The 27,869-nt window shown below is 35.2% G+C and overlaps 1 protein-coding gene across 1 annotated transcript; it reads left to right on the top strand.

Annotated features, from left to right (window-relative positions):
* On the top strand, positions 1–27,492 carry LOC123535034 (leucine-rich repeat and WD repeat-containing protein 1-like). Its single transcript, XM_045317550.2, has 17 exons — positions 1–1,242; positions 7,969–8,197; positions 8,767–8,886; positions 10,250–10,405; positions 10,678–10,829; positions 15,764–16,097; positions 16,691–16,811; positions 17,549–17,655; positions 18,185–18,266; positions 18,885–19,007; positions 19,915–19,990; positions 20,856–21,002; positions 21,698–21,792; positions 22,248–22,412; positions 24,423–24,526; positions 25,180–25,251; positions 25,647–27,492. Exons 1-17 carry the CDS (start codon positions 1,166–1,168, stop codon positions 25,743–25,745), a joined length of 2,259 nt encoding a protein of 752 aa, XP_045173485.2. The 5' UTR covers positions 1–1,165; the 3' UTR covers positions 25,746–27,492.
* The last annotated feature ends 377 nt before the right edge of the window (positions 27,493–27,869 follow it).

Below are 27,869 nucleotides of genomic sequence, written 5' to 3' on the forward strand. Positions count from 1 at the left end.
AAGATAAGATTTATTTAAAGTCGGCAAGACATCGAACAAGTACAACATAAGCTCATGTGAGCTTTTGAACCGACTACAGATTAACATATGGTATATATTAAAACAATTGTATAAAAGCTGCAATGATAATATGGATTTTAGTGTTAACGAGTTAAATAGCATTTAGCACAATATACCACTAAAAATATCTAAACAATATAAAACTATGACATATGCCTATCTATGATGTCACTTAAAAGGAAGAAAATAAATCACAGATAAATAAATTTAATAAAAGACTCTTGTATAGAAATATTACCATAAGTAAAACTGGTTTTATGTCTAACATTAAGATCCATGATAAAGGTCAGTAAAAGATTGGCAGATATCATAGCTTACAATATAAAAGTACAAAGCTTGCAACAAACAAGTACAAGAGCAAACAAAATACATAAGCAAGCGTGATGAAAGCAAAAACACATAGAAAGACCACTGACTGCAAATGAAAAACATCTAAACAAACACAGTCACATGTACAACACAATTATAGCTAGGAAAACATAATAAAATGAGTAGTTGGCAAAGCAGAATTACAGTACTCTATAGTTAAATTGTATCATACAAAGAAAAGTAAAAAAAACAACAACATAACTGTATGAAAATAATTCTGACTCTACTAAGCTTAATAGCAACAGGCTTGTAATCTAAGTACATAGGTGGGGAAAAGCAACATGCAAGACAGCAAAATTAAAGAACAGCAAACAAAAAAGCTAAAAATATATACACTGCTGAACTCCAAGTAGGCCCCACCAATGCTGTAGGAGCTCACCAATCTGGTTTACAAGCAATACACTTGCAGTCCCTGCCACTCCATGTGGATATGAGGCTTCTGAATTGATGTTCATTGAATGAAATGTTTTCAAAAAATACAGAAATTTGTTGGAAAGTTTACAATATTTTCGTGATAGACATCTATCTCGTGGCAGAAATATGCCACAAACTACTGAAAATAGTGCCATTAATAAAAGTCCATTTCGTGAGATTGTATCCATTTCGTATTTTAGTCTGGTAGCTTTTATCACGATTACATATAATCACGCACGCCGGGGTAAATCGCGGGAAGTGGGTGGGCATTCAAATAATAAATATTTCTAAGGGTCTATTCTTATTTTTTAATTTCATTAAAATGAAGGGCCCGCCTACAGAAGAGGATCTCCGAAAACTTGGCAATTCGCAAGCGCTTGAGAAAATATCCAATTTGAAGTAAGTTGAAAAAAGGATTTTATAAGAATACAGAACAGATCAGCTCTTCTGACATTTCTGCACCAGCCTGGTCATTAGAACCTGAATCCATGGTACAAATGATGATATGCCAAATGAACCATGAATCATGAGGCACACAGTTCTTTTGTTTTGAGAGGCGAATGAAATTGAAAAGTTTGTTCCAAAACCCGTAACCAGTGCCACAGACACTTGGGAGGTCAAGTCCGTCTGCCCCTGCCTGTCTGTCTCTGCACGCAAAATTGTCACTTGGGTTATTCCAGTGAATGATTGTTCCCGGAAAGAATGAATGTCTGTATGTGTATAGCTAAAAATTTTCAGCCACAAGAGATGTGTATAAGGATGTGAGTATGTTGCGCAAGCAGCGAATGCCGATGCATCGTCGGTGGAAGAAGAACAGATGCTGTTATGGATCTCTGAGTGAAATGAATCCCAGAAATCGTGCCAGAAGTCTGTCGCGCTGTAATTTCATCAAATGAAATGCAATGGACTCAACTTTCATTTTAAAATATTTCTAATCCATTTTTCTTTTGATCTGACATAAAGAAATCCATGCAACATAATCTGAACACAAGTTATACACACATATTTCAAATGGTACTGCTGTCTGCAATATTTTGTCCGCCATTGCAGTTGTCACCTGATCAGGGTACTCTTCATTTTGAAAACAAATAGGCGGTATAGAACAGGGCTTGAGCTAGGGAGCGACTTGAGCGAAATAGTCGCTTTGTAGCTCCCCACTTCGCTCAAATCTAACATCAAAGCGAAATTCAAGTCGCCCGATTTTTTTATCCACACACCTCCAGTTATCCGCTATCGGCCTGTTGACACTTGACTGGAATACACGAAAGCGTAATTTAAGCTCCGCCTACTTCAGATTACGGAGAAATGCAAAGGTGACACTTGTTTTGTAAACTGACTGTTGATAAACAAAGCAGTAGAGATTTATATTACGTAAGCTTACACATTTTTTTTTTGACCTTTAGAAAGTATCTTACCTTGGCTAACTCGAGTAATTTCCTCAAATCCACTTAATTTTACTCGTATTTTTCAAAACCCAAACTTAAGAAACATAATAATTTTTTTTTAATATTATCACTGACACTTTCTGTGAATAAAATAACGTAACTGAAATTTACGCAAATTTTTTACATCTGCCATCAGAAACTGGGTTAAACCTGTTTGACAACTGTTTCTTTTAATGTGTGCCGACACCAGCATATCAAAGAGACACCAGCAGATCAAAGAAGACGTGTATTCTGTGTGATGTCATAGTGATGTCACTGCTATTGACATGTATTTAATTCATACTGTACACTTGTTATTTAAGGAGCTTGATTTATTTTTTGCTGATATGGAATTAACTTTTTTTAAATTGTTTTCATATTTAAAGGGTTTTCTTGGTTTGGGCAATCATTGCAAGAGTGAAAAACACTTGAATTTGCAGTTTAAGCACATTAGATTCACAAGGTTTAAAATGATAAGAAAACAGAATCACTGACATTTTCAGTGAATTTGTTATTTACTTTAAATTAATAAACAAAGACAGGAAATAATAAAAATAGTAACTTATATTTAGCATACAAATGTAGTTACTTTTTCAACTTGCATGTCATGGTGCTAAAATCATTCCCATTTTCCCTAAAATCTCGCCACTTCTCCCTAAAATCTCTCCACTTCTCCTTAATCTTAGTTGAGGGAGAAGTGACTTCTCCCTAAAATCTTAGCCTAGCTTAAGCCCTGATAGAATCGTTATTTATTGACCTTTTCTGTGAGCTTAAAATAAAAATGTGGAAAACCACAGGTTGCCCAACATGACAAACCTTCAAATGTATGTTTTTCATGAACTTTGTTGAAAAAAGTTGTATTTATAATTCAATTAAATTTATAAATATGCAAAATGTTGATCTTGATTTTCATAAATGCTCTGAACTTTGCATGACGTCATCAGTTTCTCACGAGAGGCTGTGCGAGATGTTGCAAATCAGCACTGGTTAGTTAACCAAATGGGGTTACACCATAGCTTAATGGATGCGACCATCAGAAAATAAAAATAGCGTCAGTTAAGTTATGGTAACCAGAACTAACTTGTGTAATGTTCAATTTTAAAGCACTTTTGAATTAAGGATTCCTTGATTAGTTGCAATGTTTTTGCCGTGGCATGCAATTTTCAAATGATTTGGGTCTTATTTGTCTCTTAACACGATTTGGGGTCAGAAAATTATGACTGGACATTGTTGGCACCAGCCTCTCACATCCTTGTAGAGGAAGACCAATCTTGAAGTTTTTCTAATGCCCTGGAGAAGATTCAGGCCAAGGTCCTTGAGTATACTGGTGATGCAACCCGGGTCCTGGGGTGAGTAGTCTCCAGATGATGAACCTAGCTAGACGAGGCTGAACCCTCTTAAGTAGGGATCCCAGTAGGGTTTTTTATGCCCCCGAAGGCAGGCATATAGTTTTTGAACCGTCTGTCGGTCTGTCCGCAATTTTCGTGTCCGGTCCATATCTTTGTAATCCATGGATGGATTTTCAAATAACTTGGCACGAATGTGTACCACAGTAAGACGACCTATCGCGCGTAAGACCCAGGTCCGTAGCTCAAAGGTCAAGGTCACACTTAGACGTTAAAGGTCATTTTTCATGATAGTGCATTGATGGGCGTGTCCGGTCCATATCTTTGTCATCCATGGATGGATTTTCAAGTAACTACGCATAAATGTGTGGCACAGTAAGACGACGTGTCGCGTGCAAAACCCAGGTCTGTAGCTCAAAGGTCCAGGTCACACTTAGACGTTAAAGGTCATATTTCATGATAGTGCATTGATGGGCGTGTCCGGTCCATATCTTTGTCATTCATGCATGGATTTTAAAATTATTGGGCATGAATGTGTATCACAGTAAGACGACGTGTCGCGAGCAAGACCCAGGTCCGTAGCTCAAAAGTCAAGGTCACACTTAGACGTTAAAGGTCATATTTCATGATAGTGCAATGATGGACGTGTCCGGTCCATATCTTTGTCATTCATGCATGGATTTTTAAATAACTACGCATGAATGTGTGGCACAGTAAGATGACGTGTCGTGCACACAGGGATCATCCTACAAGGCGATTTGAGCGATATCTTCGCTTTAAAGTCGGCCACTTCGCCTAATTGTCGCCTCCGGGCGAAATCCAAATAGCCGAGTTTTTCAGTGAGTTATTACCTGTTTACTTAAAGTTGTAAAACTTGATGCATATTTTAGATTAAATTATTGATTAATCCATAGTCAACCCCGCCTACTCGCCTGTCAAACTTCAGCCAATTGTAGCGTTAATATCTAGCAGTGACAATAATATTGTAAGCCGCCGCCATTTTGAAAATTTTTAGTCGGCGTGTAAAAAGCCGATAAACTTAACGAGAGCATGATCTTATGCAACAGTTGTATATTATTCTTTCATTTTATTAGCTCATCTGATTTTTTGAAAAAAAATGATGAGTTATTGTCATCACTTGAGCGGTTGTCGGCGTCGGCGTCTGCGTCGGCGTCTGCGTCGGCGTTGCCTGGTTAAGTTTTATGTTTAGGTCAGCTTTTCTCCTAAACTATCAAAGCTATTGCTTTGAAACTTGGAATACTTGTTCACCATCATAAGCTGACCCTGTATAGCAAGAAACATAACTCCATCTTGCTTTTTGCAAGATTTATGGCCCCTTTTGTACTTAGAAAATATCAGATTTCTTGGTTAAGTTTTATGTTTAGGTCAACTTTTCTCCTAAACTATCAAAGCTTTTGCTTTGAAACTTGGAATACTTGTTCACCATCATAAGCAGACCCTGTACATCAAGAAACATAACTCCATCTTGCTTTTTGAAAGAATTATTGCCCCTTTTGGACTTAGAAAATCAGTTTTCTTGGTTAAGTTTTATGTTTAGGTCAGCTTTTATCCTAAACTATCAAAGCTATTCCTTTAAAACTTGCAACACTTGTTCACCATCATAAGCTGACCCTGTAAAGCAAGAAACATAACTTCATCCTGCTTTTTGCAAGATTTATGGCCCCTTTTGGACTTAGAAAATATCAGATTTCTTGGTTAAGTTTTATGTTTAGGTCAACTTTTTCTCTTAAACTATCAAAGCTATTGCTTTAAAACTTGCAACTCTTGTTCACCATCATAAGCTGACCCTGTACAGCAAGCAACATAACTCCATCCTGCTTTTTGCAATAATTATTGCCCCTTTTGGACTTAGAAAAATCATTTTCTTGGTTGAATATTATGTTTAAGTCAACTTTTCTCTTAAACTATCAAAGCTATTGCTTTAAAACTTGCAACACTTGTTCACCATCATAAGCTGACCCTGTACAGCAAGCAACATAACTCTATCCTGCTTTTTGCAATGATTATGGCCCTTTTGACTTAGAAAATCATGGGTTAGGAAATATTTTCTATTTATACAAAAAAAATCATGATGACGTTCAGCACCCAAAGGCGGTCTCTGTAATAAAACTTACTCATAAATTATTTCTTTGACATAAGTTACGGTCATTTTTCTGTAAAATATGGGCTGGTACATTGTTAAAAAAAGATTTCGCTGAGCGTCAGAACAGGTGCCGTACAAATTACTTGTAAAAAGATCGCCATTATCTATTGGCATTTGAATACTTTTGGTAAAAAAATTAATAAATTAATAAAATTGTATAAAATCTGAACATAGTTGGTGCAAAATAAAAAATGACGGGCATGCTATAAAAGTACAAGAATCGAAACATGAATGAAAATTTTCACGCCGTTTTGATCGTGCACCTGTTCAATTTACGAGTTTCGGACATGTAAATTTCGGATAAAAATTTAAAGGCGACTTTTTCATAGCAAAAGTTTATACTTTATTTAGAAATTCATGAAAATGATAATGCAAGAATCAACTTCCTTAAATAATTACTGTTCATAAGTTACAGCTAGACCCACAGAAAGTGGATATATATAGGGAAGAAACTGAATGCTATGCCGATTCTTCTCCTTAAATTTCTCAACTTCTCCCTAAATTCTGTGGAGAAGTCACTTCTCCCTAAAATTTTGACCTAGGATGGTCCCTGGCACAAGACCCAGGTCCGTAGGTCAAAGGTCCTAAACTCTAACATCGACCATAACTATTCATTCAAAGTGCCATTGGGGGCATGTGTCATCCTATGGAGACAGCTCTTGTTTTACCAGGAGGGAAGGGGCCCAGGCATGTGATTCGGGGGAAAAAATAGCTCGGTATTTGGGCAAAGGGAAATAAAAATCCTGATGTAAAGTCAATTTTTGGGGAAAACTGCATGATTTAAAAGAAATTTTCTGAGGGGAAGGGGCCTATTAACGGCCCCTATTATGAAGGCCAGACTACGGAACTGTATTAGATCTGACAAGGGCAAGATATGCAGTTTTTCTGCTAGATCATGTTGAACAGTGCTTCAGGTTTCGTTTCAGGAAACCTAGAGTAGAATTTGGCATTCTTGGTGATTATTGTAATGTGAGCCTCAAATTTTAAGTTGTCAGAAAAAATATTACCAAAATAGGAATTTTCTTCTTCTTGTTGGATGATATGGTTGTCTAGTTCGGTAGGAGTTGCTAGCTTTGTTGTTTATACTCCTGGTGGTATAGTGGTTATGGAGGGTTCGAGCTCTACTGAGATCACAACAATGCTTTCTCATTTGACACCAAGAAGAGTTTCGGAAAATGTAAGAAGTTAAAAATTTGAGGGGGAAACCTTTTTTTTGAGAGGTAAATGTAGGATAGGGAAATCTAGCCAGGGTTTTTTTCACTTTTAGGGGAAGGGGGTCTGTGCCCTTTGAAGGGGGAAATACCGACGTAAATCTAAGAAAAGGGGAATTTTTGTTGGTGGTGTAATAATAATACTGGGCAAAACATTTTACAAAGTTTACAAAAATATTCAGTTTTACTAGCACTATAGCCATGGTAGTGCAGCCATTGATACCTGCTCTCTTATTTGGCCAATGCATCTTGGACCATAACCTTTTCATTCCCTCCACTACAGCTGGAATCACTTTCAACTGGACTGTCGGTTTGACATTCATCAAAGACTCGCTAATATTCATTGATTCAATAGTGTCTGATAACGTTTCACTGCAAGCATTCACATTTTTACTAGCACTTGCTGTACCAAGCAGGTGCGTAACCATGTTCGGGACTGAGGGGGTTGCATTTGGTCGCATTTTGCCACATAATGAAGTGCTTCAGTGATACTGATTTATCAAGGGAAGTTTCTCATGTAATACCGATGTTGATGTAAACAAACAAAAAGGTATCGCGGTGGACTGTTTTCTATATAAAAATGAACAAAATAGAGTGAATTATGATTCAAATGATTGGCGATTTTTTCTTTTTTTTCGGAGGGGAATTTAACACATCGAGAAGGGGGAAAAACATTCTATTTTGAGGGCAGAATGGGGTCGAATTTTGCCAAATATTTTAGTAAAAAAATGCTGCTAGCTGAAATGTCTGTATTCATGTAACTGGTGCAAGAAGGTGTATTTAAACTTGTGTAGCAAACATGGCCACTTAACTGAAGGCAGCAACAGAAAGTTGTTTGAAGGATATCTTGTTGTTTCTGATATGCAGTTAAAGATTTAGAACAAACAGTGCTCTGAAATTTCATTGTTTATTTACAAACAGCTGTAATGTTCTTGATTAATACAAAGATTAAATGTAATAATTTCGAAATTGTATTCCAGTTTATCAAGACGAAATCTAGGTAGCATTGATAGTGAGATCTTCAACAAATTACAGAACATTAAGAGTCTCGATTTGTCACAGAACTGTCTGACAGGCGTACCAGATGATCTTTGGCTTCCATCACTGCAGACGTTGGACCTCTCTGATAACCAGCTGCAGTCCGTTGATTTTGTACAACATTTTGGCAGTTTGCAACAGCTGTATTTGGAGGATAATGATGCAATTACTGTAAGTGTGTCTTAGAAATTACTGTAAGTGTGTCTTAGAAATTACTGTAAGTATGTCTTAGCAATTACTTTAAGTGTGTCTTAGAAATTACTGTGTGTCTTAGCAATTACTGTAAGTGTGTCTTAGAAATTACTGTGTGCCTTAGAAATTAGTATTACTGTAAGTGTGTCATAGAAATTACTGTAAGTGTGTCTTAGAAATTACTGTAAGTGTGTCATAGAAATTACTGTAAGTGTGTCTTAGAAAGAATTCGAATTGTGTAAAATGCAAACTTGGACAGATTTCTGTTAGAGACAGTAAAGTACTGGTGTGAGGTAATCTTCTTGCTTACCTTATGTCATTTGGAAAGAATTTAAATTGTGTAAAAGGTAAAATGTAAAATTCCTTTATGTTTATATTGTGTTGAAGCCTTTATTATTTGATCAAATTCTGAAATTTGATTTAGATCTTTGAAGAATGTGGACCTTGTTTAGAAATCTGAAAAGTTAACTTATTTAACATCACATATTTGAATGTTATATTAAGATACAGTAAATGACTTGTTGAAAAGTTTATGTGCTATTTTACAGATAGATGATTATTACATAGCAAAGGTGTTGTGCCCATCACTGAGGAGTATAGATGGGGCAGAGGATATCAAACATATTGAAAAAGGAATTTCTTTGTACACAGATCATCTTGAACCCCAGGTAAGTTACAGTGTAGTTAAGAGTTTAAGTAAGTAACCATTTAATTGAGTGCTAGGCAAGTATTAAACTGTGTAACAGATGCCAGGGAAGTTGCCATGTAAAAGAGATGCTGTAAATGAGATGCTGTTAAAGTTACCTTGTAACAGTGATATCAGGCAAGCTTCCATGTAAGTGAGATGCCAGGAAAGTTTCCTGATGAAGAGATTCAAATTCATATGTAACTGAGATGCCAGGAAAGTTTCCTGGTGAAGAGATTCAAATTCATATGTAACTGAGATGCCAGGAAAGTTTCCTGGTGAAGAGATTCAAATTCATATGTAACTGAGATGCCAGGGAAGTTTCGATGTAACTTGAGATGCCAGGAAAGTTTCCATGTAAATGAGATGTGCATCGGCATTTACCATTTAACTTGTATGTCTGGTAAGATAATATGTAAGAATGAGATGATGGTAAGGTTGCCATGTAACATAGATGCTAGGTAAAGTTACATAAAATATATGCACGAACGGGGATGCTAGGTAAGTTTTTAGTGAATGAGACGGCAGACATGTTCCATGTAGCAGAGATACAAGGTAAGTAACCATGTAACTAACGTATCCAGTAAGTCAGTTTGTTTTGTTTTGGGTTTAACGCCATTTTTCAACAGTATTTCTGTTTCAGTTATGTAATGGCGGGCAGTTAACCTAACCAGTGTTCCTGGATTCTTTACCAGTACAAACCTGTTCTGCGCAAGTAACTGCCAACTTCCCCACAAGAATCAGATGTGGAGGACGAATGATTTCAGACAAAATGTCTTTTATCAATTCGTCACGGAGAAAATACGCCCTGTCTGGGGATCAAACTCACTACCCCGTGATCTGTAGACTGAAGCTCTCCCTATTTGAGCTACATGTAGGCGGGGTAGTCCAATAAGGTTTATTACTGTGTAACAGATACCTTGTAACAGATGCATTGTGGGAAACTTCAAGTAGTTTATTTGATAACTCTTGGAAGTGTTGAGAGCTCAAATATTGAAACACCAATTTTGTGTCTGAACTTACTCTTATAAAAGTGGATTTAGAGAAGTTCTTTGGGTGAAATACAGATTTCATTTGTATGGATTTTAGTTAGTGTTCTGATCCAAGTTATTAATATGCATACAAATGCATAGTGTGTGTATTGTATGTCACAGAATATATCATAAATTTACTCTGTAAGAAATACATTGTTTTGTACTACCTTCTTTCAAAGAGGTAAGTAGGAACAGTTTCAATGATAAGGCCCAAAAATTGTTTGTTTAGGGTAACTTTTAAATATTTTAGTGAAAAATGTACATAGTATATCTTTAATGTGACAGTGACTTACGTGTCGTACGTGTTTTCAGATTGAGGCAGTTTGGGAGGCCAGGTTCTCGGAGGTGTACAGTAGCGGAGTAAACAAGGAAGAAATGGAGAGTTTACATGAGGAGTTTGTCAATACAATAAATCAGGGGAACGTTGTCGGCAGCAATCTTACAATGTCCAAGTTCAGGACTTTTATGGTAAAGTATGAGCAGAAAAAAAAAATATGACGAAAAGGATTAGGAAGGCAAAATTTGACTGTATTATACTGAAAAATGTGCTGCATCGAGCTGTGATTTGCTGGAAATGCAATGTATAGTGTGTTTTTATAATGCATTTCCAGTATACTTCGTTCAAATCATATTAAACAGTTTTGCAATCATTCAAAAGATAAGTAACCTCCATATAGTAACCAGCATAATTACCTATTTTAATAGAAAGGATTATTGTAAAAAACTATTTTTTATTGCAGATAAATCATCTTTGTTGGAAATTGATTTCGGATGTAAATCGAGGAAAGAAAAAATCTAAGAGAAGAAGCATAAAGTCGTCTGATGGAGTTGATACGCAGTCGCAGTATGGGACCAGAATTTCTAAAGGAGTAACGCCAGTGAAACATTACAGGTCTGTTGGAAGCATTCTTAGTTGCTGTAGTATTTGAGCCGTGCCATGAGAAAACCAACATAGTGGGTGTGCGACCAGCATGGATCTAGACCAGCCTGCGCATCCGCGCAGTCTGGTCAGGCTCCATGCTGTTCGCTTTTAAAGCCTATTGGAATTGGAGAAACTATTAGCGAACAGCATGGATCCTGACCAGACTGCGCGGATGCGCAGGCTGGTCTGGATCCATGCTGGTCGCATACCCACTATGTTGGTTTTCCCATGGCACGGCTCATTTATACATTAACTTGGAAAGACAGTTTGATAAAAGTTGAAACAAATACAGGTGTTTATTTTGATCTTCTTTATTAGCTCAAATATTCAAAGAATGGACAGAGCTATTGGACTTGCCCGTGCTTCAGCGTCTTGATTTGGTTAAATTTTTGTATGTAAGCTAGTATCTCAGTAACCACTTGTGGGAATGGATTGAAACTTTACACACTTATTTGCTTTGATAAACTGACTTCATGTGCCATAACTCTGCTTTGCATTTTTACAAAATTATGCCTTTTTGTACCCCCCGACAACAAAGTTGTAAGGGGGGCTATACTGGTTTCAGGTTGTCTGTCTGTCTGTCTGTCCGTCTGTCTGTCCGTCTGTCCGTAGACGCAATTTTGTGCGCACCATCTCTCCTTATCCCCTTGACAGAATTTAATGAAACTTCACACAAGTGATCAGTACCAACAGTAGTTGTGCATGAGGCATGTTAGGTTCTTTTAGAAAAAAAAATTGCAGAGTTATGGGACTTTGTTTTTTTGTTACTATACTATATACATAGACACAATCTTGTGCGCACCATCTCTCCTCATCCCCTTGACACAATTTAATGAAACTTCACACAAGTGATCAGTACCAACAGTAGTTGTGCATGGGGCATGTTAGGTTCTTTTAGAAAAAAAAATTTGCAGAGTTATGGGACTTTGTTTTTTTGTTACTATACTATATACATAGACACAATCTTGTGCGCACCATCTCTCCTCATCCCCTTGACACAATTTAATGAAACTTCACACAAGTGATCAGTAACAACAGTAGGTGTGCATGGGGCATGTTAGGTTCTTTCAGCGACAAAATTGCAGAGTTATGGGACTTTGTTTCTTGTTAACATACTATGTACATACAGTCTGCATATGCAATCTTGTGGGCGCCTGATCTTCCAAACCCTTACACACAATTTAATGAAACTTCACACAAGTGATCAGTACCAACCCTAGTTTTGCATGGTGCATGTTACATCCTTTTAGATAAATATTCTGCATAGTTATGGGACTTTTTTTGTTGTTACTATACTGTATAATTCGTCACCTTAGCGCAAAAAGTGAACAAGTCCTTCTTTAAGTCAATGCAGTTATCCACTTCTTGCACTGAGGTGACGATATATACAGTCTATATACATACAGTCCACAAATTATGCAATCTTGTGTGCGTCAAATTGCAATGTACTGTGTCAGTGCATGCGGGGGGTACATTCATCACCTTTAGTGATAGCTCTAGTTTCAACTTATATTTATTCATTTGACAAGGCTTTTGAATAGTGGAGCGTTACTATCCTCCTACAGCTGTTGTCTGTTATATGCTTTTCAGTGCATCAATTGATATTGTACATCTATTGTAAAATGGTTGAAACTAGTGGACGTTGTGTTTTATAGAGTCATAGTGATATTTTTCCTTTGTGTTTAAATTCATTAAAACACACTTTAAAATATATTATTTCTGTATAATGCTACCAGGTGGTGTACCTGGCAATAACAGCAGAGGACTTTTGTGTGGTGTATATTAAAGGCCTGGTGCACAGTAAAGTGCCCAATTGGGTTAGCATCTAAGTCAAAAAATAAAGTTTATACTTTGCCTTGAAAACTGCCTTTTTTCAACACTTCAACATGTTGTGCACAAGGATCAGTACCCAAATAGATAACTTTTTGGGATTTTTTTTCTAAAAAGTGGATTTAAGTTGCCATGTCGGGTTGGGGACGGACATTACACCTTCATTTAAATTAGATTCCTACTGTAAATGTTTTATACAAAGCCACTTCTTTTATGTGTATTTTCTAATAGTTTGAGGTCACAGATCAAGAAAATATAAGCCTTAACTCTTTGTTTTTCCATTTTTTTTTAAAAAATAGCTAATTTCTTTGAAATTACGATTATTTTCTATTAATCGTAAAATTCACTTTAATATAAAATTTGGAAAACGGAACATTTACAGCAGGAAAACACCTTTAAAGCAATTAATTAATACAAACCACAAAGTAGAAACATAAATACTCTTATTTATATTACATTTAAGCAGAAAATATCATAAATAAATAGTGCCGGAAACGGGGGACGGACATTACCTAAAATGACTGGTTCAGCTTTTATAACTACTTTGGAACATAAATTACTCTGAAATTCAAATTTCTTAACTAAGGGAACATTTGTATCTTTTCAATAGGTAATATGTCTATAAATATAGTAAATGATTTTACTAAATGATAAAGGAAATTCATTACGGACATTCATTTAAATAGCAGTTAAAAAGCGAGCGAGATTGAAGTATTTCATTTTTACTAATTTGCAAAAAGTATTCTACTAGTATTAGGCAGTATTTGTCAAAATCAGCTTTACAATCAATTCTTCACTGCATATTATCATAATTTATATATGCAAGTACTGTTCTGTTTCAAAGAAAAAAACATACATGCAGTACAAGCATTCCCATAAAACTAATCCATATCTAACAACCTTCCAGTAGAATACAAGCATATTAAATGTAGATGACCATAACATTACTGAATCAGTTTAGCTTTCTATCAGTGCTGTGTTAATGGTACAAAATGAAATAATGATAACATAATAATGTTCTGTCTATGATTGAAAAAATATTACACTTCAACAATTTTTTTTATTTTTTTTTTTTGTATACTTGTACCAGTCTTTTATTTTTCATGGTTTAATTTAATATAATTATGCTTTTTTTAAAGGGGGAAGTCCTTGGCAAAAAAGGCAAAATGTATCCTTACTAGGGGTTTTAATTTTATACAATACACTGGATTATAACACTTACATCAAAGAGTGTTGTTTTAGGTAAAGATTCCATAATGATCAATTAAGATCCAGTTTAGGGGTTTTATGGTCCCTTGTATATTGGCACCCTGTTGAGAAAGTGTGATTTTGTGATCTTCTATGGCCACCTGTGTTTTATGGCATGTTGTTGCCATCTCAGTAGGTCACTAATTAATTATGTTGTTTTAATTAAGGAATGATTATGATGCATCTTATGACCCTTTATTGTGTAGATGAAAATATAAGAGAAAATAAAAAAGATAAGAAATATACAGTAGGGCACTAGGGGTCGGGAAGGGGGATCAAGTGTTTATGGTAGCATTCAAAAAGTTTTTGTAATTACTAAGGGACAAAAGAGGGGCATAGTTTTCTGGATATGATGTTTAAACCTTTAAATTACAACACTATAAATTTCAAGAAGACAGAAGACTAAAACTCTACTTACTTTTTTCAACATGTAGTTTTAGTACAAAAATGTAATGTCCGTCCCCCAACACTTTAAATGTGCTTAAAGATAATGTTTGGCAAAGTTTTACTTTATGTATATACTCATTAGTCTTTTTTCATGTTTTTGCATGAGCTCTTTATATGAAAGTAAAATTCATTATGAAACTGATTCATTTTGCTGAAGATTTCAACAAATTTTGACATTTTTTTTTTACACACACTGTGTTTTTAAGAAAAAATATCACAAAATAATGTATTTTACTGATTTTAAATGCATTTTTTTTTAAATTTCAGTTCTTATTGGTAAATCAGAAATAAAAGGAATTGAATTAGAGAGAAAATAGTAATATATTTACAACATTCAAAATCAATGATAAGTGGGGACGGACATTACGGGGACGGACATTACAGATAACTTTTACACTTTTGTCAATATCTAAAAAACTTCTTGATGGAATTCAACAATTTTTGGAAATGTTACTTATGTCATCATATGTAATAAAAATGTGCTGCAAATTTCTAGTTTTATAACACTTAATGAAGTTTATGCTAGGGGGACGGACATTACGGATTTTTTGTCACAAACTAATTTTTTATGAGATATTCGGCTATATTTATTTATAGACTTGATGTACAAATATGATACTTTGACTATTTCAACTTACATATTTTTCAAACTTTTCAAGGCCATCTCACATGTTCTAGCACCAAAAGATACTACTTTTTTCTTCACTTTTTTAAGTATAGCATTTTCAGATTTCTAGGGCGTTACATCCATACAACTTTGGTTCAAACCATGATTTTCAGAACAAGAATTACAGAAGAACATGATGTTATATATCAAATGAAAGCAAAGATATTTTTCTTTCACAAAATTTAATAGTGAAGATGTAAAAAAGAACAGAATTTCTGTGAGACAGCTTACAAAAATGATGAAATTTTAGATGCTAACCCGTTACATGCAAAAATGGCTAATTTTTGCCTACTTAAACTTGTCGTACTACTTTATTTTTAAATTTTCATGATAAATGTTCACGTCCACATCTACATCTGTTCCATACCTTACTTATAAACTTTATTTCATAGTTCTATCATGCATTGTTTGAAAGATGGGGCTATGTACATGATTTTTTGCTGAATTGGGCACTTTACTGTGCACCAGGCCTAAAAAACACACTATAACATATTTAGATTTTAGTATTTTTTACATTTTAAATAGAAGATCAAATATGGTAGCACTACTTTTGTTGTTACAAGTAGGTTGATTTGATGTCACTGTTAACATATATTATTACATTAACATTATATATTATTAAAAATATACATTATGTGTAATATTACACCTGTATAAATTATTTCTTGTTTAGCAAAATTTTCGTTCTACAGTAACATTTTGTTTTATACAGTACGGGAGTGCCCATTACAGACTCACAAAACCAGGGTAACAACAAGAAGAGGAAAAGAGAAGATAGTGTAGAGAGATCCCCAGTAAAATTACAGTCTGCAAAACGTAAAAGAGAGAGTTCCCCAGCCTCGACCCCAGTTAAAACTACCAGTGCCAAACGAAAAAGGGAGGATACTCCAGATTCCAAAGTAAAGTCAACGTCTGACAAATGGAAAAGGGAGAGTACTGCAGATAACTCAGAGTCGAAATCACCAGCAGCCAAAAGAAGAAAGGATGATTCAAAAACTCCAGATTTTACAAAAATGCGCAAAAGTGAGGGAGTTTCACAATTGTTGGTAAGGATATTTATAATTGAGCCACACCATGAAAAAACCAACAGAGTGCATTTGCGACCAGCATGGATCCAGACCAGTCTGCGCATCCGCGCAGTCTGGTCAGGATCCATGCTGTTCGCTAACGTTTTCTCTAATTGCAATAGGCTTGAAAGCGAACAGCGTGGATCCTGACCAGACTGCGCGGATGCATGCTGGTTGCAAATGCACTATGTTGGTTTTTTCATGGTGTGGCTCGTTTATATGGTTTTGTTGGTTTCAGGTTATATAACACTATTGCATTGTACAGGAAGGGCACCCCTAAGAAAGCGTATAGTTTTTTGGAAAGCATAAGTTGTCTTTGGATTTTGTTAATTTTTTAATCTTTAAATTTAGGCAACAATTCACATTTTAAAATTTCTGAATGAAAAAAAGCATATTGTAGTCACACTGTCCATCTGTTAGTTAATTTGTGAATTGTTCAAAACACTTTCAGCTTTTAAAAGCTTACACAGATTCTAATGAAACTTTATATGTGTTTTGAGGAAGGTATGGGGTGATGTGTCAGGTTTGTGACATCCATCTTTAGGTTAAAAATGTCCTCATTATTTTTCTAGCACAAATTACCAGAATACGAGCCATCAATGTTTCTACGCTGTCATTCCATGGGGAACAACCCATCTGATAGTACAACTAAGGTGTGGAACTGTGCCTTTGAACCTTTATTAGGAAGTACAGGTAAGTTATTGCAAGGGAAATAACTCTCACCAAAATCCAGTACAAGCTAGAGTTTCATGTTAATAATGGTTACATTAAAACAACACTTAAATTTTTACTCCAGCCAGAGATATGCATAATAGGACTGGGAACCAGAAAAGAACTTTGTTTTATTCAGTTGGCAGCAGTTTTATAGACTGCTGTTCTAGAATGTAACAGAAATGAGTTTCATTCAAGGGAAATGTGCCATGGCACATCCAGCTACATAAATATGTGGTTGGCATTCTAAATCCAGGCATAGCAAAATTGTCATGATGTTTACTTTTGATATTCTGCCTTCGTAGAAGAAGTTCTATGCATACTAAGTTCAATAGGGAGAGTGAAGATCTGCAGATTGCAGGGTCATGTGTTCGATCCCTTAGCGCGGCATAGGTTCACTATGACAATTTGATAAAAGACATTGTGTCTAAATTCATTCATCTGCAATCTGATTCTTGATGACAAGCTGGCAGTTACATATGTTGGTACTGGTCTAGTCAAGGTACACTGGTCTAGTCAAGCAACAACTGTTGCATAACTGAAATACTGTTGAAAAACAGTGATAAACCCAAAACAAACAAACAAACAAATCACAGAAGTTACTATATTACATACTAACAAACAAAATAATTAAGTATGCACACAGAAAATTCAACAGTGAAATGAACAATTCTTTTTGTGGACAAACTATAAAGCTTTCTTTCAATTGATTTTGACAGGAGAGACTAGTAACATCCTGGCAACTTGTGGAGGAAAAAATGTCTGCTTTATTGATTGTCAGACTGGGAAAGTTATGAAGAGATATAAGGATGCCAGTAAATCTGAGGTAAAATAAAAATAGATAAAGTAAGAGTTTTTTCACACCAAATTATCAAACAATTCCGAACTATCTTTTGAAAACATAATTCTATAGTTATGAAGGAGAGGTCTGTTTTATATTAACCCGGCAAGTGATTCTGCCTTTGCGACCAGTGCAGACCAAGATCATCCTGTACATCTGTGCAGTCTGATCATGGTCTGCACTGTTCGCTATTCAGTCTGTATCGTTTTGGTAAGCACCCCTTTTAACAGTTACTGGTACTGTCCAAATTGGAAGCTGGACAAGTTCATTATAGAAATTTAGTAGGGTAAGGGTTAAAAGCTTAGTCTGTATTTAGTTTTATTCAACTGACTTCCTTCAAGGATCAGTTCAATTGGAAACAATTGTTACATGATGTTCTATACAAGGCTATTTAACTATCTGATTCTTTTCAAGTTGTATTTTAAAATTCTAAATAGAGTAGTTTAGAGTGAATGAGTAACTGAGAAACTGAATCTGTTAAAACTTTATGACCAAGTGTTTATACTATTGGCAGTCGTTTTATGCCCTGGCATGGACCACACTGGAAGCTGATGGTAAACATTTGAACGAAGATGTGAATATATTAGCTGTAGCAGGTAATACTGTATATACATTCTCATTGTGAGGTTCCTATATTTTGATATTACATACTGTAAAATCAGTTGATTTTGTTGGCACACAATTTATTTCCTGGTGAGTTGAAATTGTGGATTTCTACTTTGTGAAGATAAAATTAACCCTTATCATGTTGGGCACGATTTATGCTGCCTTTGCGACCAGTGAAGATCATGATCTGCACTGTTCGCCATTCAGTCAGTATCTTTTTATTAAGCACCTCTTTTAACAGGTTATGGTATTGTTCGAATTGAAAGATGGAAAAGTTCATTATAATAGAAATTTAGCAGGGTAATGGTTAATGGATTTACTTTTTTGTTTGGATTAAATTTTGTGAATTGACTCAACCACAAAACTCACAAAAGAATTAGTTGTCCACTAATACTAATGGTTTCACAGTATTTTTGGATGTAATAGGAAGTTAGCTAGAGCAGGAGGTCTTTCCTAATTTTCCGAGCTAATTTCTTTCACTTGAGAAAAATACTATTGTAAAAAGATTTTGCAGTAAATACCCAATACTCTTCTAGTGTGCAGGACTAGTTTATTCTTAATATATACATGACACTTCTGAGTTAAAACTAAGAGTTATGTATATACAGGTCAAAATGAAGTTATAAAGTTGATACATCCAACACAGTTAGTGATGTTTGGTACCCTACAAGGACACAAGGGCTACGTATCATCTCTGATATTTCATCCTGACAGACCTCACATTCTCTTTAGTAAGTACATTGTTTAAAGGTTACAAGCCACACTTACAAAAAAATCTTGCATTTGTTTGCTTGTTTGCCAACAGTTAGCTTGCATTATTTTACTGTGTTAGTGTTTAATGTCAATAATTAATTAATCAGATAAACACTACACTTTCAGCAGGTTGTAATATTTAATGTCAATAATTGATTAATTAATCAGATTAACACTACACTTTCAGCAGTTTGTAATACTTACTGTCAATAATTGATTAATTAATCAGATTAACACTACACTTTCAGCAGTTTGTAATACTTAATGTCAATAATTGATTAATTAATCAGATTAACACTACACTTTCAGCAGTTTGTAATACTTAATGTCAATAATTGATTAATCTATCAGATTAACACTACACTTTCAGCAGTTTGTAATACTTAATGTCAATAATTGATTAATTAATCAGATTAACACTACACTTTCAGCAGTTTGTAATACTTAATGTCAAAAATTGATTAATCTATCAGATTAACACTACACTTGCAACAGTGTGTAATTCTTAAGTATAGGTTAGTGTTTATTAATGTGTATTTACAAAGTTTAATCAGCTACGAGTGGCGCAGCACATTTATAAACACTAACCTACTTAGTGTTTGAAATTATTTTTTGTTTCCGGATGACGTCAGCGCATAAAAATCCATAACATACCTCTTGTCCCTTCTATATATATGTCTAACCTGATTAATAAATGACTGCAAGTTAATGCTGATTTACTAAAATAAATTTCCTGAAAATTTGAAAAGTACTGCAATGTCATTGGACAAAAAACAATTTCAAACACTAATGTCAATAATTGATTAATTAATCAGACAAACACTTCACTTTCAACAGTGTGTTCTTAATATCAGTAATAATTAAAATCAAACACGATATTTTCAGGTGGATCTAAAGATGGAAGGATTATTATGTGGGAGATAGGAATGCCAGATTTTAAAGATTTTTCCATCAAATGGAAGTAAGAGCACTGCTGTTAACATGTAATGTTTTATATCTATGACAGCAAGGATGTATATTGAAACTACTAATGATGTTAATAGCACATCTGGTAGTTTCTATTGTGGATCTTTGCTGGCATAACACCTTTCTCATCATTATATTTCATGTGTGGGTTGAGCCAGCTGTTTAAAAAAAATGGCTGTTGGAAAACCCTGGGGAACAATGTTGAAAAGGATTATTGATATTGTGTTTTAGTTTAATTTGTACAAATAATAGAGCACTATTTCATGTTAGACATGTCTATCTTATGCTGAGCCAGAAATGATATTTGCATTTTAAGAATCATGGGGTATACAGCAAGTAAGAACTACAAACACATTGCAGTGATTTTTGCATTTTATAGAAAGATGTCCCTTTGACTATAATTTATTTTGAACCTTTCAATATATGGCCACTTACCAGGAATTGAAATTAAACTGGCATGCCAGCCTCACACTTGCCCTAAGTCACAAAGTGTTGAATGGTTAAGGGTGTTGGCTTCAAATCATTTTCCCTGCTATGGGTTCAGAACCTGGATAGGGGTGTAGAATTAATTTATGTGAGGAAGCCTTCCTGTAGGGTTGGGGTATTTTGTTGGTTCATGTCTCTGCCTGGAATAATGCTCTGAGTCTGAGGGGCACCTGCCTTCTTCCTACACAATGAAGAGCTGTGTAATTTTGTCCTGTGACTTTAAACCCAACAAAATCAAAGAAACAGAACTATTTATGATATTAAGTTTTGTGTAAATCTTGTTTGAAATATTTCTGTGAATTTTTTTATATGACTTAGAGATATTTTTAGTGACTGGTTCATTTTGCTCTAATGTAAAATGTTCTGTATTTCAGACAAAGAGCAGTCTTGACTCTGCCAAAAACTGATACTATATGTTTAGCAGTTAACTCTGAGCTTGAAGTGTTAGTTGCGGGGTGTGAAGATTCGTGTTACGGATGGAAGCTGGAGAAACTTTATAAAGCTGGGAAAAGTCTCAATGTGTAAGTCACAACTTTATGGAAAAAAATATGTCAGTTTTTAGTTTGACTGTTCAAAGAATAGGTAGAACTATTGCGCTTACCCATTTGTCAGTGTTGGTGTCCGCGTTCCAGTTTGCTCAAGTTTTAATAACCCCTTTTTGTAAAAAGGACGTATTATGTGATGGTGTGTGCGTCCGTCATATTTCATGTCCGAAGCCTAATCCAATAATCATCCAAGGTATTAACTTTAAACTTGGTATATTAGTAGACGCTGGTGAGATTGAACCAGTTGTAAGGGTCAAGGTCACAAATGGAGCTCAAAAGTCGAATTTGACCCTCATATTTTGTGTCTGGAGAATAATTTGATAGCTATTCTAGGTATTAATTTAAACCTGCCTTTACAGGTAGTTGGTGATAAGAGGAAGTGCTGAGCACATGGACCATACCAGTAAGTCGAAGGTAAAGGTCATGAATGGAGCTCACAGGTCAAATTTGTTCTTAATATTATATTACATGTATGTCCAGAGCATAACCAGGGATTTTTTTCATCAGAGCAAAAAAAGTACTTAAAAATTTTGCCCATGATGCAAGCCTGTTGATTCTATTGTTTAGATGATAATTTTGATTTTCTTATCACTGAATATGTGGTATATTTTTTAACATTGAAAACTTTCAGGGTTTTAACTGAGCCTTTATATCTCTGCATATTACCACAGGGTCCCAGATTTTGAGTTTGTACACCCAAGAGTAGATGATGAGGATGAACCAGTAGTTGTTGATGGTTTAGCAATGCTGTCCAATAATTGTATAGGTAATACATATAAGTTTTGTATGTACTGTTTGATCTATCTTTTCCATTAGAAGGTTTTTCCTTGATTTCTTTTGAAATATAAGACCAAACCATAAGATTTTATACATCATTTAAATAAACTTTGTGAGTGACAGAAGAAAATTTTTGATTCTTCAAAATATCTTTTATCTTCAAAAATCAATTAAGTTTTTATACTAACACTTAACATTCCTTGTTGCCTGACCTTAAAACTGACCTATATATAAATGACCTTGGCCCTCATGAATGACCAAATTTAGTTCATACTCGCACTCAACAAACCTTGTGGCAAGACCTAAAAACTGATTTATATATAGTTTCATAATGATCTTCACCTTTCATCCATCAAGAGATTTAATATTACTTGACACAAATGTTACCATTTGGAAGTGAAGTAAAGGTATTAATGTTTTGTTGAACCACCATATTGCTTTCAGTCAGTAAATGTGTAGACCAGACCAGACTATATCTTTGGGACCTGGAGCCCCACACAGAGGGTGGATTTAAGGGGCCAAAACCTTACAGAATTCTTGTCTCACCCTTGGCAGAGCTCCAGTATATATCTACAGCTATAGATTACCTCTACCTCAACTCTTGTAAAGGTTTGTATGTACCAATTCTTGAAAATATTTGTGCTAAATGTGCCCACTGCCTCAAGTCTTATTAAGGTTTTTGCTTAATGTTCCCTTTACTGTAACTCTTGTAAATATTTGTGTGAAATGTTCCCTGTACCTCAAGTCTTTTAAAGGTTTGTGCTACTTGTTCCATCTGCCTCATGTCTTGTAAAGTATTTTTGCTAAATGTTCCCTTTATTGCACCTCTTGTAAATATTTGTGTGAAATGTTCCCTGTACCTTAAGTGTTGTAAAGGTTTGTGCGAAATGTTCCCTGTACCTCAAGTGTTGTAAAGGTTTGTGCAAAATGTTCCCTGTACCTCAAGTGTTGTAAAGGTTTGTGCGAAATGTGTCCTGTACCTCAAGTGTTGTAAAGGTTTGTTTGTGCTTAATGTTCCCTCTGCCTCAGGTCTTGAAAATGACAACTTGTCACAGATGTAGATATTTATCATTGTAAGACAAAACAGGTAGGATTAATAAAGGAAAAAACATATGGTCTGTAGTACCAATGCCTCACTGTGTAGAAATTGTTGATTGTCAACCTCAAACCTTTACATGTGTATGAATATAAGTAGGTTCCAACAACAGTTACTGCTGAATATAACTTAAATACTATGTGAAAACTGGGGGCCTCCGTGGCTGAGTCATTAAGGTCACTGACTTCAAATCACTTGCCCCTCATCAATGTAAGTTCGAGCCTCACTTGGGGCGTTGAATTCTTCATGTGAGGAAGCCATCCAGCTGGCTTACTGAAGGTCGGTGGTTCTACCCAGGTGCCCCCTCGTGATGAAAAAAATACATGGAGGAGCACCTGCGGTCTTTCTCCACCACCAAAGCTGGAAAGTCACAATATGACCTAAATTGTATCGGTACGACGTTAAACCCAACAAAAAAATAAATACTTGAAAACTGGTGTTAAATCCATCAAAACTGTTTAATGTAAGTATAAATTCTCAGTACATCTATATTGAATACCTATATATCTTCAGTAAAACCTGCCTATAAAGATTATGTTTTCAGAGCTCCAGATAAGCTTTTGGTGCAATTGGGTATTTACCCATCACTTTTTGTCTGAATTGGGTATTGGAAATTTGAATTGGGTAAAAATAATATCATTACCCAGCCTTTTCAAAAGTAATTGGGTATTTGCTAAAACCAATTGGGTATTTTACCAATCTCGCACTAACAAATGAGTATTTTTTGCTTACAGTATACATGGTATATATCATTAAACAGGACCGACTAAGTATTTTAATGGCGCTCTTCAATGTTTAATACAAAAATGTATTTAAAATTGTAATGAATGTTTCATACTGTTGTTTTCTTTTTCACTTTTAATGCAGTCAGAGATCAGTTCATCCACAATATCCCGAACGATTACCGCAATATGCATTCTCCAAAAAGATGTCATCCAGTATTGGTGACACTACATCGTCACAAACAAATAACTGTCATTGTTGAACAGCAAAATATCCCACTAATTTGTTTCTTTGTGCTGCAACAATGTTTTTTTCTGCAACTTATTTTACATTTTATCAGCGTAAAGAAATTGTTTACAAAGCGTCCAAATAACACAGATCAGCCAACTGAATGGTCCTGTAATTTTTCCGATAAATTGAAACCTGTTCTGCGGTAACGTATAACCAGTCAGTCAAATCTAGTGTTAAAGTCTCGTACCCGTTCTAGTTATAAGGAAAATGCGATACGCAAGCGATTTTTTACGAATTGGGTATTAGGAATTTTACTTGCGTTTCAGTACGCACACTGTATGAATTCAATTGGGTTTTCTGCAATTTAAATTGCGTAAATACGCAAATACGCAGCTTATCTGGAGCTCTGTGTTTTGGAGAGTCAGGAACTAGCATGTTTGCAAGTGGCCTTTATTCAGAGGTTTAATTACACTGCAATTGTTTAAATTAAGTTGTCTACAGGGGCAGCTGTTCTCTGTTCTAACGTGATGTTCAGCACAGGTTACACTGTATTTCTTGTTATCTTCCAGATATCCTGAGTGTAGGAGATGACAATGGGAACATTTACATGTATAATTTGAAGTCAGTTGTCCGCAAAAAGAAAGCAAGTGACGAGCTCTTACAGCCTTCTCGCGTAAGTACATTCCTTTTCTATACAACACCTGTCCTTTGTATTAGGTGACTAATTCACTTTTCGTTATAGATATAAGTTTTAAACCCAGTGTTGACTGTAACTTCCCAGCTGGCTGTAAAAATAAAAAAAATGAACAGAGTAGGGCTGATATTCTCCCTGATACAGTACAGATGCTGGAGATTTCTCCCTGATACAGTACAGATGCTGGAGATTGCATCTTTTATTTTGTGATAGACAGTTAACTGACATGGTTGCATTGTTGAAAACCTGCTTCATAGTTAGGTATATTTTCTGAGAGAACACTACTTGAAATTCATGTGTGTTATGAAATTGTATATTACTCTGTTATAGGATACCTGGAAATATGAAACTATTTCAAATGTTACCCAATCTGCAGTCGAAAAAACTTCATACTCGTTGTAACAGTGAAAAACACTGGTTGCTCAGGGTTGGTAGGGGAGGAGAAAAATGCTAAAATTACTCAGGATTTCAAGTGATAGAAACACAGAAAAAAAATGAAAGTGGATGTGGACCATAATAATTGTTTGAGTTAGCCCTGGTACTCAAGCAGTTGATACTTGTGCGAGTTTTACTGAACTTTATTATTACACTGCATGATGGTCCTTTAAATTCACGATGTTTGCCTGTTTCAGATCCTGGAGTACCCTGATCTAAATATTGACACAAATTTTGAAGAAAGTATGAAAGATGTTTCTGAGAAAAAGGTAAGTGTAAATGAACATGGGCATCACTAATAAATTCTGTTTCAGTGAAAGTCTCATCTTCAAACCTTTTTTTGGATGAATTAAGTTAGAATACACCTCGTTATACATCCCTTGCTTCATTTATGGTTACCATTGCATAAAGCTTGCTAGGGCTGAATTTTATAAGACTGAGTATGACAACCAGTCTGAAAGTTCCAGCATCTGATTGGTTTATTCTGTCAGTGTTCAGATTTGAAATTAGCCAATGGCAGTGCAGGATTGTGAGACTGGTTGCAAGGTAATTATAAAACCCTGTCATGTCCTTGCTGCATTTGAGAGAGGTGGTGGCAAGATGTGGGATATATGTATTTGAAATGTAAATAGCCTCCTCCAGTTAATTTTGTTCTTATTTACAGGATGTGGTCATTAACTGTTTAGGACAAAGTTCAGATGGAGAGTATATGGTTTGCGGAACAGACAACAATCTGATATGTATATGGAGAGCAAGTACCTGATCAATGAACTTCGGTCATGGAACACAGTCTGTAGAATATGGATGTGTGTTGGTGCTAGCAATGTTGATATGGCATTGATGTTCTGCCGACAATAATCAATAAACTTGCCAGTAATGTTTAATTGATATTCTAGGTTTAGAATTATTTTAGAGAACAGACTACAGTAAATTCAAGCATAGTAATGTTTGTGTTTGTTGGGATTTGGGGACAATAAGTTGTACCCTTACTGTATTGTACAGTAAGGTATTGTGAGTAATAATTTTTTATTTGCGGGATATAAGATATCATATAATTCAAGGTAAACATCTTTGCTGAAAACTATGTGGAAACCCTATAACTTGTATTTTGATATTATTATGAAGTATCAGGGGTCTAGCTAGGTCTATTTTATTGGGAGAAGTCACTTCTCCCTCAAGCTAATTTAGGGAGAAATGGGGAGACTTGAGGCAGAAGTTGGAAGATGTTTTTCTACTACAATGCTGTTGAGTGATTTGAAAGGTGGCTATAATTTTCTTGTTTCTAGATAAAAAGCATTGATGTGACCATTCATTTTCTTAGTTACATGATTTCCCATACAGTGGCTATTATTTCATTACAAAATTCTGAAAAAAGTCGTTTTCAAAAATTCAAGCCGATGCTGTAAATCTAACCCGCCAATTTTTGGTTATAACTATTTTGTATGAATGTGTTTATTATTTTAACACCGAGTCACCACATCGATGAACAGTTTCTCAGTCAAATAAAACTGAAAGTAAACTGTGTAAACTAGAAATACATAGATCAATTCATCAAATCTCTCAAGTACCTGAAATAGGCGGAACTTAAATTATGCTATCTGCGTGTGTTATTCAACACTCATTTTGACACCGTGCAAATTGTCAACAGCCGGGTAGCGTTAATTAGCGAGTGGGGATATCAAAGAGAATCAGGTGACTTGCATTTCGCTTTGAGGTTAGATTTGAGCAAAGTTTTAAGTTCCAAAGCGCCTGTTTCGCTAAAGTCGCCCACTCGCAAAGCCCTGAAGTATGTTATATTCTCTTTGATATATATGAAGTTTTATTATGCCCCTGCCATAAAATGGGCGGTGGGTGGGGCATATAGTATTACCCCTGTCCGTGTGTGTTTGTCCGTCCGTGTGTTCGGGAAAGGGTGATGTTCGTGTCCGGTCCATAACTTTGACATGCATGGTCCGATTTCAAAATAATTTGACACAAATAATAAGCATGGATAGATGATATGTCATGCGCACAAACCAGGACCCTAGCTCAAAGGTCAATGTCACAGTCCTTGGTTGAACTTGGCCAATTTTCACTACATATATACTGATAATGTGGTCTTGTGTCCGTTCCATAACTTTGACGTGCTTGGTCCGATTTCAAAATAATTTGACACAAATAATAAGCATAAATAGACGATGTGCCATGCGCAAAAACCAGATCCATAGGTCTAAGGTCAAGGTTACACTTAGAGACCAAAGGTCACATACAAGAATGACTGTCTTTCTGAGCATTTCTTTTTCATGCATAGAGGGATTTTGATGTAAGTTGCCTCAGTTGTATACCCTCATGAGGTAGAATGTCATGCGCAAGAACCAGGTCCCTAGTTTAGAATTACTTGTCTTTGTTGTTACTATGATAAGCTTATATTGTAACTTCCTTACTACTGGTCGTAGGGAAAAAACAAGACCACTTTTCTGTAGTACAACATGCATGTTACATCCAATTTTGAGAAGTATTATAATCTATCTCTACCTTTAAGGGTGGACTTGGGATTTTTTTTTTTTTTTTTTTTTTTTTTTTTTTTTTAAGATTAACTTCCCTTAGTTGTTACTATAAATAACTTATACCTGTGACCTTTCTCATGTTGCGGGGGCATCTGTATCTGTGACACATTTCTAGTTGTTCATGTTTTTAAATGTGTATATTATGTATGCGAGATGACAGTAGCAAGATTAATGCTTTTGAGCTTTTTATGAAGTAGAGTTATTGTAGATAAAAAGTTCCTAAAACACAGGCAATCACTCTAAAATCTCCATCTGTTGCAATTAAATTAAAGTCTTCTAAAAATTTTGAGAGATAAAATGACATAAACTTTGACGCTTGCTGCTTTTAAACAGTTCTGTTA

Source organism: Mercenaria mercenaria, chromosome 12 (genome assembly GCF_021730395.1).
Source record: "Mercenaria mercenaria strain notata chromosome 12, MADL_Memer_1, whole genome shotgun sequence".
NCBI classification, from domain to species: Eukaryota; Metazoa; Mollusca; class Bivalvia; order Venerida; family Veneridae; genus Mercenaria; species Mercenaria mercenaria.